The following is a 16,304-nucleotide window of genomic DNA, read 5'->3' on the forward strand; positions in this document are numbered from 1 at the left end:
GTGGAAACATTGTCTGGGGATATAATTTTTTTTTTTTTGGGGGGGGGATAACTTATTTCTGGTTTTTCTGTAGATTAAGTGAAACCCATGGAGCAAATTTCACTTTTCCCCAGAGTCCTTCACTGTCATATGGTGCGATATCCAAAATTATAATTGCACTGGGTTATGCTCACAAGCATTACCATTCCTCCTTTAGTATGTTCAGCATGCACAGCAACAACTGAACAGAAGTATAGTGTCCAGATCACGTGATGTGATGGGATCGCTTTACTCTGCTCTGGTAAGACCTCACCTGGAGTATTGTGTTCAGTTTTGGGCACCATATTTTAAGAAGGATATAGACAAGCTGGAACGGGTCCAGAGGAGGGCAACAAAGATGGTGAGGGGTCTGGAGAACGAGTCCTATGAGGAAAGGTTGAAGGAGCTGAGGATGTTTAGCCTGGAGAGAAGGCAGCTGAGAGGTGATATGATCCCCATCTTCAAGTACTTGAAGGGCTGTCATATAGAGGATGGTGTGGAATTGTTTTCTGTGGCCCCGGAAGGTAGGACCAGAACCAATGGGTTGAAATTAAATCAAGAGTTTCCGCCTCAACATTAGGAAGAACTTCCTGACCGTTAGAGCAATTCCTCAGTGAAACAGGCTTCCTCAGGAGGTGGTGGGCTCTCCTTCCTTGGAGGTTTTTAAACAGAGGTTAGATGGCCATATGACAGCAATGAAGATCCTGTGAATTTAGGGGGAGGTATTTGTGAGTTTCCTGCATTGTGCAGGGGGTTGATGACCCTGGACGTCCCTTCCAACTCTATGATTCTATGAACAGGCATCTGCCCAAGGTCCTTAAAAAGATAGATGTATTCTCATTTCATTCTCCCCTCAGCACAATGATACACATACATTTTCCTTTGTCATGTACTATTCCGTGCTAGTTTCTGAGTACCCTAATAATAGAGATATGCTCAAACATTGAGTAGTTGGTTGAGGAGTTAACCAGGGAAGACTAAATGAAAAACCTGATGCCTCCTCCTTCTAAAACTTTATACAACAAGAGAATTCTGCTCAGGTGTCTCAGTACTTCTTGACTGCTAACTTTTGATTAAGTAGCAATGGAAATCAATTTATTGCAGTACAAAACTGTAAAGCAGGTTAGACTGAAGGAAAGCTATATCTGAAACAGTGTGCTTCATGTTACAGCAGTTTTTTAGTACTCTTGCATGCATACTAGGTGAAGCAGTTTAGGAGGATAGGATTGACAAGTAGTGAAAAGAACACTTCATTAGATATTGTTTACAATTATTATGCCAGTTAATAACCAGAACATTCTGGTAATTGCCTAGGGAGTCATTATTTTACAGGTTTCTTGGAAACATGCCATGATAAATACTGTCTTTTATTATGAAGGATGCTGATGTTGCTTGATAATTCTCTAAAGGCAATAGATATTTACTTATAAAAATCATAAAAATATGAAATATGCCTTATTACAACTGATAAAAATGTGGCATTTGATTGTCTTTTAAATTATAATGATTTCCTTTTGTTCATTCAATGCACAGTTTTAAGTCTTTGAATAAGTAAAAAACTGAATAGCTATGTGGTTTCCTTCATCACCTTTCTATGCATTCCTTAACCACTGCAAAATTGCCATCACCAATCACCTTCCCCACTTTGTATTTCTCAAGAATTGTTGATGTCCCTGAGCATTTGTTTCCATTCACACCTGCAGAAAGGAAAGGACAAAAAGCAAGGTGAACAGTGAGGAAAGTAATTTGAATTATCTCTCATTGACATCAAGCATTTTCTGACTATATCCTTAGCTATAATATAGGTATAGCTTTTTGTTTAAATACAATGTGCCATTTCAAAATCACAACTAGAACCAGACAGACAAAAAAGCAAAGCTTAAACCAAGCTGCATAATCTTGCAGCGCTATGATAGCGGACAGACTTCAAAACAGCTTTCATACAGAATTTAACATTCCCAAGGCGGCATAAATTACATTTAATGATCATTGCACATCTTCCATTTCATTAACAGTACAATCCCAAGCAGAATTATACCATTTTAAGACCATTGACTTAGAAGAGTATAATTCTTTTTAGGATTGCACCGATAGGTTACTTAAATTTAACAGCATTTGCCCCTGTGATAAATGACCTTCATTGGGAGAGAAACAGGAGAGTGATTCTTCTGGATTTCTCAGCTGTCTTTGGTGCCGTGGCTATGATCTCATTCTAGACTAGCTGCCTGAGATGGTTATTAGGCTACATTTGACTTGATTGAATAGTTTCTGGGCTGCGCATCTGCCCTTCCCCTTTTTGTAGATAATTTTAAAGCCTGTACTTGGTCCTTAGCTAACAGCTCAGGACATCCTTGTGGTTCATCAACTGTGCTAAATTTGATGTCAGGGTGGTTGTGGTGGTTTACTGGGTTGATTATGCATATTTTCCTCAATTGTGTGGCCCTGTTTCCTGCATTATGCTAAATCCCGCCCCCCATTCCATTGGTTTTTGTAGCAGATACAAGAGAAGTAGTTTGGTATGTGGCACTTTAGAAACATATTTGGGGGCCAATTATCAATAAGACATTCATGGCTACATTTGAAGTGTCACAATCTTTAATTAGAACTTATTTTTATTCTACCAGGCACTCCTAGAAGGATCTCTTACTCTCCATCAACTCTGTGATGTAATTTAGGCTGAGACACTTTGACTGGTCCAGGCTCAAGAGTGAGAGTTACAGTTTTCAATTTATATGTGGTTTCATCATACTAGAATACATCTCAGCATTTGAGAAAGAAACGATAAGTCAGTGTGGTCTACTCAAAAGCATACTAATCTTGAATGAGAAAGACCTAAGCTATGAAATGGAAGACTGAAGGCCAGCTGCAGATTCTATTACCTAATAACAGCAAAATGTAATTATTAAACAAATATTATGAAGTAGCCATCTTGTAATCTACATCAGTGGTCCCCAACCTTTTTGGCCCCAGGGCCGGCAGGGTGGGGGCACCAAATTCAGCCTCACCCCCCCGTGGTGCCGTGAAGCCTCACCACCCCGCCACCGCTCGCCTCCTCCTCCCTCTGTTTTTACAAAATTAAGGCTGGGGAAGGGGGTGTGAAGTGCCTTCTGGGCTCTGTAAAGGCCGACGCCCCCCCTAAACCGGAAGGAAGTGGGGAGACAACGGCAGTGTGGCTTTTTCAGCGGCCACTGCTGCCATGGTTTGCATGGTTTCCCCGCCAATCAGGTGATCGGGGGGGGGGTCGGCCTTTACAGAGCCTGGAAGGCACTTCATGGCCCCTTCCCCAACCCAAATATTGTAAAAACAGAGGGAAGAGGAGGAGGCACTGCGGGGGAAGGGAGGAGGCACCGCAGGCAGGGGGTGGTGAGGCTGGGTGGCCCAGTTAAGAACAAGTCACGGCCCAGCACTGGTCCATGGCTCAGGGGTTGAGGACCCCGATCTACACACTCTAGCCACCTGCACCAGCTGAGAGTTGAAAAATAATGGGATTTCCCTTATCTCTGTGAGTCTTCGCATGCCTCTTGTTCATGACTATTTCTGCTACATGGAAATACAAACTCATCCTGCTTTTAACATGCAGTCTTTTCTACACAGTCTCACTTACTGTTAGAAATATAATTGTTTTGATTCTGCACTAATAAAGTCACTGCTTGTCTATGTGCATTTGAAACAGTGAAAATACACAGGACTAGAAGTCAGACTGAATAAGATTAGACAACACTTAAAATATTTACACATTTTATTGGATCCTACCTTCAGGACTCAGGCAAGGAGATAGTTCAGGCATACCATTAACATTAGAAGATTCACAGTGTGGTGGAATCTATCAGAAGATATAATGAGTTAATTCTGTAGTTGTTAAATATATCACTGAATATATATACACTGGCATACAAACAAGATTCATTCAGTAGCCTTCTTTTCTTCATATTTTACAGCCACCAGTCAAAACTAAATATGATTTTACTGCATTTCTTATGGCGGAAATACCCAATTTCTGCTAGTCTTTTTATTAATATATAATTACTCATGGACAGCTTAAATCCATATACTCAAAATACAAACAGGATATGCAGTCTCTTCATTATTCCTGTAAACAAGAATAATAGCATCTCTCCTGTAAAACTGTCTCATCTAGTGTGATTAAATTCAAGGGTTCTTTCTCAAAACTTCTGTAAAGTGGTTCATAGAAACACAACATATGACAAGAAATAAGTTCTTCATATAAGCAGGAAAAGTTAAATGGTACAATAGGAGAGAAGAAATAATTGAATCCAAGACCAATTTAAAAATAGGTAAATGAAAACAGATAGTCTTTCATTTTCTTGTTATGTGCAACCAGCACACTGCCTGTCTGCTCAGAGTATGCAAAAGAGGCAGCAAAAGAAAGAGGAATAAACATCCAAAAATCTTACAGTGCAATTCTAATAAAGTCTACTAGAAGCAGATGTCATTTTATTCAATGGGATTACTCCCAGGAAAGTGTTCTCAATATTATATTGCTGCCTTAATCACTACAGATGTATCCAGGTTAACATTAACCAACAATTAGAATCTCTTTACACATAGTCAGACCCAATAAATAGCAATGGTACTGTTTGATTGGGTTCCATCCTTTGGTGTTTTACACTAATTAGCATTATCGGTGTTCTCTTATCCTCTCATTCACTTCTGCTAGCTAACCTCAACAACATATTCCAAATTCCTTGAAAATTCAAATACAGAAAAAGTAAAAATAAAGCCCGGTGAGATAAAACATGTATAGGACTAAACTAGCATTAGGAATTTTAAGCACTTTCTTTCACTTCAATATGATTCTTCTGGGTTTTTTCCCCATCAGGCTATGCTTTTAGTTACAGGATTATTACACAAATTCTTATCATTTGACATTGGAAGCTCAAAGCACAGCTCTAGCTTGAGCTTAGGAATGAACAAAAGAATATCTAGACAGAACTAGGAAATGTAAGGTCAGTATTTCCTGCAGCAGTTGACATTGTCATTGGTTATACAACAAAATATTTTAAATCTTTTTTCACTAGTAATAACAATAATTTAGCTTGCTAGTAAGGTTTTATTTTCACAGCTCCCAGGATACTGATACATGCTGAAATCATCTAATGGAAGCTGTGTCATCAAGACAGCAAATGCGACAGAAAATAGACTGGCTGCCACTTAAGTTTTAGGAAGACACAAAAATAACACTACTGGTCAGACAAATATGCACAAATGGCTCCAAGAGCATCTGCATGATGACTCCTATACCAAAATAAAACAGAATTATTCTTTCAGAATGTACTACAGAATCAGGCCTAGAAAAGAGTAAATCTGTTGAGATATACTATTACATTGGCTCAAGGCCAAACTTCCTATGATGTTCTGTCTTGTGTAGTTTATCCCTGATAGCAGGATGTATATTTTACACAGTGTAATTAAGGAGACAGCAAGCTTAAGTGAAGGACCAGTGCAGGGTTGAGGGATTCTGAACCTCTTCCCTTCTTGCCATTTTTTTTTAAAAGAAGTCATCTTCTGTATGATGTCTTTTGTCTTGCAATGGAGAAAGTTAAGAATACAACACTCTTGCCCACACCTTCCACTTTAGTTTGCTGCTGCTTCAACTGCATTTGGCAAAAAAAAAAAACCCCTAAACAAACAAACCCAAAACAGTCAATGTTATACTACATGTTGATTAGCATTAAATATAGTTTGGTTCTTACTGTGCATGATTCCATCTATACCAGTTTACACTAATGGCACCCCTTATTTTAAGAGTGAGTACAGATGATGTTAGTAATAATTTGCAGTTCTCTTATTTGCCACTCCAGATCTTTCTAGAAATTGTTTTTGGGTTTTTTTGTGTTGGTACAGAATAGAAGCATAATTCCAGTTACTTCTGTCACACATATTTAACACTCCATTTCCACAGTGAATTCCTGCAATTAAGTGTTTTTATCCATATTATATCAGAGGGGGGGAAGTGGCATAGTATATCTTGATTTCATCATATCTTAGCAGATAAACCTGGCCTGTACTTGAAAGGCAGACCACCAAGAAAGACTCTGCAAAGTAAGGTAATGGCAAAACCACCCCTGTTTCTCATTTGCTTTCAAGGCCTTCGTTGGGGCTGCCAAATGTCTGCTGCAACTTGATGGCAATTTATACACACGTATCAGAGCACTAAGAAGATGACTTTGCATTTCATCCCCAAAGCAGATCATTCGGATAAAACATGACATCTATGTTTGTATAATTCCTACCATTCATATTCAGAGGGGTTTGGATAGATATAGGTTCATACAAGGCACACTGTTTTGTGCAAGACAGATTAATTGCAAAAGACAGTGTTGTTTCACTCTATTCCCTGTCAAAATATCATGTAAAAGAAAAGGACATCCCTATTTTTGATAAAAGTTATCATTCTTTCTTAATAGTCATCTAAATTCTACCTAGGAAATATAAATGAATTGCCATCTACATATAGCAGAACTTATGATGCCCAAGGATGAGAAACAGGGAGGCAAACAGGACCACAATATTGCTAAAATAAAACTTAATTAAGAAGGGTGCAAAAATTCCTCCCTGAAGCATGTTTACTTTCCTTTGGACAACCGGTGGCAGAAAGTGCCAGCAAGTCACAGCTGAATTATGGTGATCCTGTAGGGATTTCCAGGTAGGAAAGGAGCAGAGTGGTTTACCACTGGTCACCCCTGTGTGGCAACCATGGACTTCCTCAGTGGTCTCCCATGATCCAAGTACTAACTAGGGCCAATCCTGCTTAGCTTTCGAGATCTGACAAAATTGGGCTAGCCTGGACCATCTCGGTCAGGGCTCTGGAGAACTACTTTACAAAAAAAATACGAACTCTAAGGATGGGCACAAATTGAACCATGAAGCAAAAACCATCGCGTATTTTGCCCTGTTTGCGGTTTGTGAACAGAAGTGCATGAGAGGCCCACCATCACAAATTTCCACACACTTTTAAAGTGGCTCATGATGGATCATGGATACTGCAGAAAGCAAGGGTTTAAAGTCTCTTTAAAACCTTGCTTCTCTTCCCCAAGAAAGCAGCAAAAACAGCTGAACAGCAGGGAGCACCTCCTCACCACTCAGTTATTTTTTGGGTTTTCTGCAACCCTCAGTTAAAGGAACTTCAGTCCCTTTCAATGGAGTTTGCAGGGCCACAAACCAAGAACTGGCTTGGTTTGCAAACAAATCTCCTGGTTCACAGTTTGGCCACAAACCAAGGACTGACATGGACTGCATTTTCCCAGTTTGTGCCTATTCCTAATAGACATTTGCAACTAAAAAATTATTGAAATAATTTTAAAAATAAATGTGAGAGTCCACTCATATCAAAGGTCCTGTTTTTAGGGTCTGAATGTGATTTTAATTCCCATCAAACAAAACAATGGATGAGAAGATAAAGCATTTCAGACATGGGTCAATCAGGATCTATTTAAAACTTACACGGTTTCTAAATTGTCTATCTTCTGCTTCCAGAACAGTCAAAAGAACATTGTCCTTTTCCGTTGTTCTGGCTGCAATTATAGTTGAGTAAATGCCAAGTTTCTGAATGAATCAGCAATTGACAATTTGTGATGAGTGGCAAAAATGAAGCCCCACAAATTATAGCCAGTGAATCCTTATCCTGGAAGGCATTCCAGTTAAAGTATCAGGGGAGTGGGGAAAAGAGATGCATTATGAGGATGTGATATTTTTCCAATGAACAGTAATGTTCTGAAATAAGAAAAATAATGTTTGCTCTAAAATTATAAAGTTCAATTATTTAAAACAGCATAACATAAATTTTATGCTAATCTATATTATGCAACAGACTGAAGGAAAAGATTCAGATATACTGGGAAAGGACCATAGTTCAGTGGCAGAGCATCTGCTTTGCACACATTGTCCCAGATTCAGGGCTTTTTTTGTAGCAGAAACTCCTTTGTATATTAGGCTATACCCCCCTGATGTAGCCAATCCTCCACAAGCTTACAGTAGGTCCTGTAAGAAGAGCCCTGTAAACTCTTGGAAGATTGACTAATATGCAGGACGGTGTAGCCTAATATGCAAAGAAGTTCCTGCTACAAAAAAAAAAAAAAAAAAGCCCTACCTAGATTTAATCCCTGGCATCTTCAGTTAAAAAGACCAGGGATTTGAAAGACCTATTCTAAAGTCTGGAGAGCTGCTGTCAGTCAGACCAGGCAATAGTGACCCTGATAGACCAATGGTAGATTCCACGTAAGGTAGCTTCACGTGTGTTCATTCAAAGAAAATATTAGTATGTAAATCAAGAGCTATACAAAGAGCAGGAATAATAAGGCAGATCTTTCCTGTCATATTTTGCAAGGTGCAAAATACAAATGATTGACAAGAGAGAGAGAGAGACATATAAAAGCTTGACAATGGATGCTGTAGATAAAACAAATTTGTGCAGTGTAGCTGTAAGATGCAGTTTCCCCATACACACTTGTTTATACCACGCTGCATATGACAAGAAAGGCAAAATCTGAAGGTTTTTTGCCTAGTGCTCCCTGTACAGAAAATACAAAAACTTTACACTAGTTTAAAAAGTGTGCTTGGAATCCAGAAAACATGTCACCATTTGCAAGTCGATTATTACTTCATTCTAATGCTATGAGGTTCTTATAAACAGAAAAATTAAGTCCCTCAAATTATAAATTCATTTCTTTCACAGTGACAAATCAACATGAATACAACATTCTGTCAGTTATAAACTGAGAGATCTGTGATAGTACTGTTATGGAAGCTAAATTGTTGAATTGTGTAAATGCTTGGACAGTTTCCCAGAAACGAAAGTGCTGGGAATACATTTCAGGTACTGACAAAATATCTAACTGTTCTAATTCAAATACATGTACATGTAACTCAGAGACCAAATGAACAAAGCACAGTTTGAATATATACCCAAATGGCTATTTATTTTTAAATGCACACCATTTATACACAAACTTCAGCACTCAAAGTCTTTCACACACTAATTCTTACATTAGTCAACTGAAATGAAAGGTTACCAACTTCAGCAGATATTTCAAGTGTTAAACAGGATTGCTTTTACCTGTAACCACTGTTCATCTGCAATTCAGGAACACACTGGGAATGCCTCTAAGCAGGCCTGCCATGGAAAGGTCTATTTTCAAGCTAAAAAGTCAAGCAGCGCTCCTCCTCCCTCTATTGTGAGCCATTCTTTTCCTGCCCAAAGATACCCACATGGTCTAAGAGAGGAAGGTACCCACTCGCCTTGTCTTAGCCACCATGACCGCTAAAAAAAAAAATTCCTCTGAGAACCCACAGTGGGGTAGGTGGAGAGAGAATGTGCGCCTGCACAGAAGACACTTGATGAACAACAGTTACAGTAAGACCCTACTTCATCTTCAGTTTTCTCTGCAGTCCTCCATTGGGATGTCACCAAGCTAACATATCAAGAGGCAGGGTAAGGTTCTCATCTGAAAAATTACTGGAACAGGAAATGCAGGATGGCCATGCCAACCTCCAATTCCCTTCCTGAATGAAGATCCAATGTGTTGTGTTTCACAAATGCCTCCAAAGAGGACCAAGCAGCCAATCTGCAGATCTGAGATTAGGATACCTCATAGCATCACAGCAGATTGTGTCCTACTGGAATGAGCTCAAATACGCAGAGGGGAAGACAACTTTGTCTGCTTGTAACACCTAGACAGTGCTTGAGAGGTAACTGGCTTACCCTTGTTGCACCCAGTATAAGCAATAAAAAGATTAATATATTTCCTAAATGGTTTGGTTCTCTTAGGTAAAAAAGCATTGCTCTTCTAACATCTAACATATGAAGCGTGCATTTCAGTGGCAAAGAGGGTATAGGGGAAAATACAGGTAATGCATGTTCTGCAGCATATGGAACATAGAACCCACCATGGGTAAAAATTCCAAGCTGGGTCTAAGAACTACCTATTCAGCAAAACGAGCTGATGTGTACCTATTCAGCAAAAAGAGTTGATGTTCACTAACCCTCTGAACTGAAGTTATATAGCTACAAGAAAACATTGGTTCAAAGGGCTCTAACTTCAGTTACCGAAGTACCAATGAAAGGGACCATTGTGGTACCAACATGGGGCATGAGACATACATGTTTAACAACTCCTTCAGAAACTGCTTAGAGAATCTGAGTGAAAAAAACAGTCTGGTCTCTTATAAGGGAATGAAAAGCTGATTTGGCTGCCAAGTGCACGTTCACAGATGAGTACACCCAGAGGTGGAATTCTAGCAGGGCTCTTACAAGGCTCTTTTGTAAGCTCTTGGAGGATTAGCTACATCAGGAGTGTGTGGCCTAATATGCAAAGGAGCTCCTGCTAGAATTCTACCCCTGAGTACACCAGCCCCTGGGAATTGAGAATGAGCACATATTGTAGCACTACAGACAGAGGACATGAAGTAGGAGAATGGCCTTCAGGACATGCCCACAGCTTAAAACATTTCCATTGAGCTCCATATGATCTTCTGATAGATGCCTTTTGGGAATTAAGTAGAACTTCCTCAATTTGCTTGTCAGTCTCCATGCCGTAAGGTGGAGGTGGGGAATGTTGTGGTGAAGCACCTGCCCTATTCTGAGCAGATCTGGGGCAACTGACAGATGAACACAGGTTCCTCGAGAAGAAGGGTAAACCAGGCCTGATGTGGCCAGAAGGGTGCTATAAGAATAGTCTCTGAGTGGTCCTTGAGCAACTTCATCAGCACTCTCATAAGGAGAAGGAGGGAAATAGGTAGAACAGAATATTGTTCCAAATTAATTGGAAAGCATCCCCCATGGGCAGGGGATTGCTGCTTGTCAGAGAGAAGCACCATGCCTTGGTGTTGTGGTGTGTGGTAGTCTACCATGGGGTATCCTCAGAGATTGAAAGCAGGTTGAATGAACTGCTGAGTGAGTGCCCACTCATGATTGGAGGTCTGTATTCTGCTAAGGTTATTGGCCAATGAATTATGTTCTCCTGCAATGTGGATGGCCCAAAAGATAGCCATGTTTTAAAGCCCAAAGTCAGATCTCTGACACTTCTTCATTGAGTAGCCTGCAATACATAGAACATGGAAGAAACACTGTTGGTTTGAATGAGAACATTTATATGCAAGCTGCTTTCCTGCACTTTCCCTAGACAAGGAGGTCTCCACAATGCTTCCCCAACCCTCCAAGGAGACACTGGTAGTAATGATTACTTCATGCTGTTTGACCTCCAAATGAGAATGCAGAAAAAAGGTTCTCATGTTGTGACTGCCAAAGACAGTGGCTAATAACCTGTCTAGGTATAGAAAACTGATAATGAGGAGAGGGCCACAAACAACACATGTAGAGGTTGCATGAATAACCTGGCCACTGGTAAAACAGCAGTGATTGCTACCATTAACCCCAATAGTTTCTTGATTAGCAACACACTCTTAAAACCACAACAGACGTGACTAATCAAGGCCTTTGTAGCTGTATCCCTGGCAAACAGAAGACAGGTCTTGGCAGACAGGGAATCTAATGAGGCCTCCAATAAACTGAACTATTTGAGTGAGTTCCAGTTTTGATCCCCCCCCACCCCCAATTAACTGTAAGACCCAGTTCTCAGCAAATCTTGATTGTCAACGCTATGTTATCAGCCAACACCTCTCTGGATTCAGCTACTAATAATAATCATCTAAGCACACAAATACAATACACCCCTTGAGCCAGAGGAAGACAACCACAGATGCCATGCAATTCGTGATTACCCAGGGGGCAGTAGCCAACAAAAAGGGTAAAACACAATACTGTTAAACTCCTCCCTTAAATTTGAAAAAGAGATAACGTCTATAATCCTCAAGGATGACCACATGAAAGGAAACATCTTGTAGATTGATAACTGCAAACCAGGAATAGTGTTTTAATAACTGTAACACAGAAGTGAGAGTAACCATCTTAAACTCTGTTAATCATAAATTAGTTTGTTGAGATCTAAAATATGATGAGACTTGTCAGGCTTATTGATCAAAAAGAACTGGAAGCAAAACAGATTCCTAGACCTGTAGGTGGGAGATCCATTGTGATTCCTGGAGAGCTGCTGCCACCACCACTAATGCTGCTGTGGGGGGGTGGGGAGAGGAAGCAGGTTGGAGTCTAGGAGAGTAATGGGGCAAAAATAATGATGGGGTGGGAAGGCAGAAAATCAGATTGATGAGGCAGAAAGAGAGAGGAAGTGACATGCATGAAGGAGAGTAAGGAAAGAGGTGGCAAAAGGGAGAAAGAGAGGTAGGGTGAGAGGAAGAAGCAAGGGAGGTGAATAAGGTAGCTAATCTATAAACTAAACCCAGATTTATACATCTCCAAGTATGCATAAAATATGACTTCATAAATTTACCACAAAAAAATCTTCTTTCCCCATCCTTCATTTCCATATTGGCCCCTTCAGCATAGTGGTTAGAGGGTTGGACTAAGATCCGTCAAACCCAGGTTCAAATTCCCATTCTGCAATGGAAGCCTGCTGAGTGATTTTGGACCAGTTATATACACTAAGTTTAACCTACCTAACAGTACCATTGTGAGGATAAAAAGAAGAAAGGGAGAACACTGTAAGTCATTTTGAGTCCCATTGGGGAGAAAAGTGAGGTACAAAAGTGACAGGAGAAAAGTGAGAGAGCCAGTTTGGTGTAGTGGTTAAGTGTGCATGACTCTTATCTGGGAGAACCAGGTTTGATTCTCCCCTCCTCCCCCTGCTGGAATGGCCTTGGGTCAGCCATAGCTATCGCAGGAGTTGTCCTTGAACGGGCAGCTGCTGTGAGAGCCCTCTCAGCTGCACCCACCTCACAGGGTGTGTCTGTTATGGGGGGAGAAGATAAAGGAGATTGTAAGCCGCTCTGAGTCTCTGATTTAGAGAGAAGGGCAGGGTATAAATCTGCAGTCTTCTTCAAATTAAGTTTAAAAAAAACCAATTTATGGTTTTGTGCCTCTCAATAGGAAAGTGAAACATTGGCACTCACAATCATAGACAAAGTAGGGATTTCTGCATGCTCAGGGGACTCTATAGGAATATAATGAATTACTTCCCCCTCTCCAATGACTTGATGGGAATTATTGCCTATGAAGAGCCATTGATGAATTGAATCATTTAAAAGGAAGCAATGAAACAAAGCACGGACAGGAAATTGGTCTGAATCCCTAAAGGAAAATGAGGAACAAGGAATACATTCCATAGACCATAAATAGCTTTTAGAATCATGGAAGAGAAAAAACATGTCACAGAATGAATGCAGCAGGGCATATACACGCTGACCCTAATCCATAAACCCTGTCATTCTGGCATCCTACAAGTTTTCAAGCACTCTGGCTGAACTGAAGCTTTAAAGTTCCAGTGAAGGCTGAGATCAGAGGAAAATGGTTCCTCTGATCCTAATTAACTACACCATCACCAAATGAAGTCAGAACCTCAAATAGTTCAGAGTGTCCAGAACTTGGAAGAAAATTTTAGGTAAGGAACATGTATTAAGCTTTCTTGCTAACCTAGTCCCAAACCTCAATAATCAGGGCAAATAAAAAACAGCACTGGATTGCTTAGGTTCATGAACAGATGAGCAGAAAGTGACTTACTTCATGTGAGAGTTCAGAAATGTAATATTGTACTACTGGGTAATTGTTAATTGCTTGCTTCCCTCATAGGCCTTCAATTTGTTCCTTTGATTGCTGAACACCAGATGGTGAATAAAATGGAATTATAACTATTGATATCACTAGGTACACAATATATGTTGCAATATGTTCCAGCTGCTTCTCTACAACTAGAACATGTTTCAAAGCAGAAGTGATAATTTTGCTAGAAATAGACCAACCTATCCACAACATACCTTAAGTCCTCGAAAACTCCCAGGACTTGTTGGTGAAGAGCTAGAAGATTTAGTAGATTTAGGAGTAGAAAGTTGGCTGCTGGGGGTTCCATTGACTAGCAGAAGTAACAAAGGCAAAGAAAAGAAAAGTGTTGTTATAAATAAAACAAAACCTGGAAACCCTGTTAGGAGGTATTATAATATAAAACTCAACTTGTTAGATATCAACAGTGCATATAAGAGGGGCGTATACCATATTTATTATTGATACACAATGACAATGGAATTATTTTAAACAGACCAAACAAGCGGGTGTAAAAATAACGGCTTTTTCCATTGGCTTAGTCCCACTTTCTCCTCTCCACTCTGGCCAACTAACTTGTCTCCTCTCAAGCCTCTACTATTTATTATAAATGAACTATAGTCCTTTTCAGAAAACATCTTTTCAGTGCATGCATGATGGGTGAGGAGCAGAATTATGTCATCTCCCATGCATTTTGTTAAACCTCTGTAAAGAGTCAGTTTGTAGGTGTGTAGGTTCTGTCCACACAATCTCATACTGAAAAATTCAAATAATGCAGACACTTCGCATGTATACATACTCTGTTCACAGACTCAACTGAAGTTGGAGTTGGTGGGTATAAGCGTGTTCACTCTCCACATGTTCACATTCTTCATTCATTTTCTTAGCACCAGTCTCCCTGCCCATTCATAACTCAAGAGTTCTATCTCTGCCTTACTCATCTGTATAAAATCCCCTACTCTTGATTTTCCACCTCACAGGCATTCCCATTGCCTGTGGCCCCTGAGTCCCATATCTTCAATTTTGAGAAAGCCTGTATCTCTGAACTCAGACTAGGATCCCTCTTTCAAAGTACTGACTCCTACCTTTAGCCCCACTGGTCTTTTCCTTTGCTTCCACTAAGAACCTCTTCTCACTAAGCTGATAAATCTGCATCTTTGAAACTTGTTTACACAGCTAGTCCATCTTTTAGTCTTGAAGTTTTAATCTTAGTCCAAATGACTTTTCATGTGAACATTCTATCATGCCAGATAGAATGGTTACGAGATAAAATGGTTACGAAGATTCCAAAACGTCTCATCACTTAGCCAGTGGATGCTTACATCTTCATTTTATAAGGTGCTGTAATATATTTTAGATTAAACGTGATTTCCCACTAAGTAAAATTTGTTCTTTCATATGTAACTGTTTCCCTGAAATATGAAATATTTTAAAATGTTTTTGGTGAAATTGTAGTGAAAACTTTTTGACTATGAAGACTTACAACAGTGTCCCCTCTCTGTACAATGTCTACCTGTAAAGATGTTGGTGTATGGTCAGACAAAGGGGGAGGGGATTATATCTGGCCAGACACACTGCATATGTTACACAGGAGTAAAGGACTAAAATAAGAATGCTTTAGAAATTGTTTTGTAAGCAGATCCTAGTAGGGTAATAAAGACACCAGACAAAACGTAACACTTAAAAATTTTCTCTTCAGACTATCGTTTTCTTCAGACTTTATACAAATTATATTTTCTCTTCAGACTATATACAAATTATTATCACTGGTTTATAGCAGGGGTGGGTAACATCCATCCCAAGGGTCATAAATGGCCCTCGAGATCACTTGGTCTGGCCCTCGGGGATTGCTGGGTCGAGCCATGTGGCAGCCTCCCTGGGGCTGAGCTGGCTGGTGAGAATCGTGGGGCCCAGCTGCACTGTGTAGTGGCCTCCTCGGGACCCGGCTGGCCTGCAGGGATCGCAGGCCAGCCTCCTGGTAGGCCAGGATTGCTGTGGGGCCTGGAAAAGTCACTATCACAGTTTAGGTAAGTTTCCCCCTCATTTCTTCATTTCTCTTTCTTCCTCCCATTTCTTTGTTCCCCTTTCTTCCTTCCATTTCATTTCCCTTTCCTCCCCCATTTCTTAATTTCCATTTATTTGCCTTTCTTCCCCAAATTCCTTTATTTTCCTTTATTAATCTTTCTTTCCCCCATTTCTTTCTTTTTTCCCTTTCTTTCTCCCCCCCCCCACCCTTTCTGTGGAGCCTGAGTGGTGGGCATTGTGAAGAACTGCTGCTGTGGTATGTGAGTTCCTTTAAAGGTCTGCTGGGAGCAGTTGCAGTTTCTGCATAAAGGGAGGGAGGGTGGCAGGGGTGGGGTGAGGAGCCAGCTACTACCAGTTCAATTTGCACTTGATTATCCCAGATGGTGTGGCCTAATATGCTAATGAGTGTGTGACCTAATATGCTATGTGGTCTAATATGCTAATGAGTTCCTGCTGGGCTTTTTTTACAAAAAGCCCTGGACTTAGGAATTTGCCTAGGGTGGCGGGCTGGGGGTTTGTGTGTGTGTGTGGGCCAAATTAGGCTCTCCCCACATTACTTCAAATAGAAAAACAATCATTTGTATTAATTTTGCCAGCCTGAATCATTCTCCCTCAGTGGAGCATTGCTTTTTAT

The 16,304-nt window shown here is 40.2% G+C and overlaps 1 protein-coding gene across 4 annotated transcripts in view; it reads right to left on the bottom strand.

Annotated features, from left to right (window-relative positions):
* DCLK2 (doublecortin like kinase 2) overlaps positions 1–16,304 on the bottom strand; it is a 137,146-nt gene that overhangs the window by 37,837 nt on the left and 83,005 nt on the right. For all 4 annotated transcript variants that reach the window (XR_009555798.1, XR_009555797.1, XM_060246659.1 and 1 more), the window contains 3 exons: positions 13,864–13,958; positions 3,772–3,841; positions 1,607–1,715 (listed from right to left, as the gene is read on the bottom strand). Coding sequence is in view for 2 of the 4 variants with exons in the window: in XM_060246659.1 (XP_060102642.1) it covers positions 1,607–1,715; positions 3,772–3,841; positions 13,864–13,958 (274 nt within the window). In the remaining 2 variants the exon portion in view is untranslated. The remainder of the gene's footprint in view (positions 1–1,606; positions 1,716–3,771; positions 3,842–13,863; positions 13,959–16,304) is intronic.

Source organism: Heteronotia binoei, chromosome 9 (genome assembly GCF_032191835.1).
Source record: "Heteronotia binoei isolate CCM8104 ecotype False Entrance Well chromosome 9, APGP_CSIRO_Hbin_v1, whole genome shotgun sequence".
Classification (NCBI taxonomy): domain Eukaryota; kingdom Metazoa; phylum Chordata; class Lepidosauria; order Squamata; family Gekkonidae; genus Heteronotia; species Heteronotia binoei.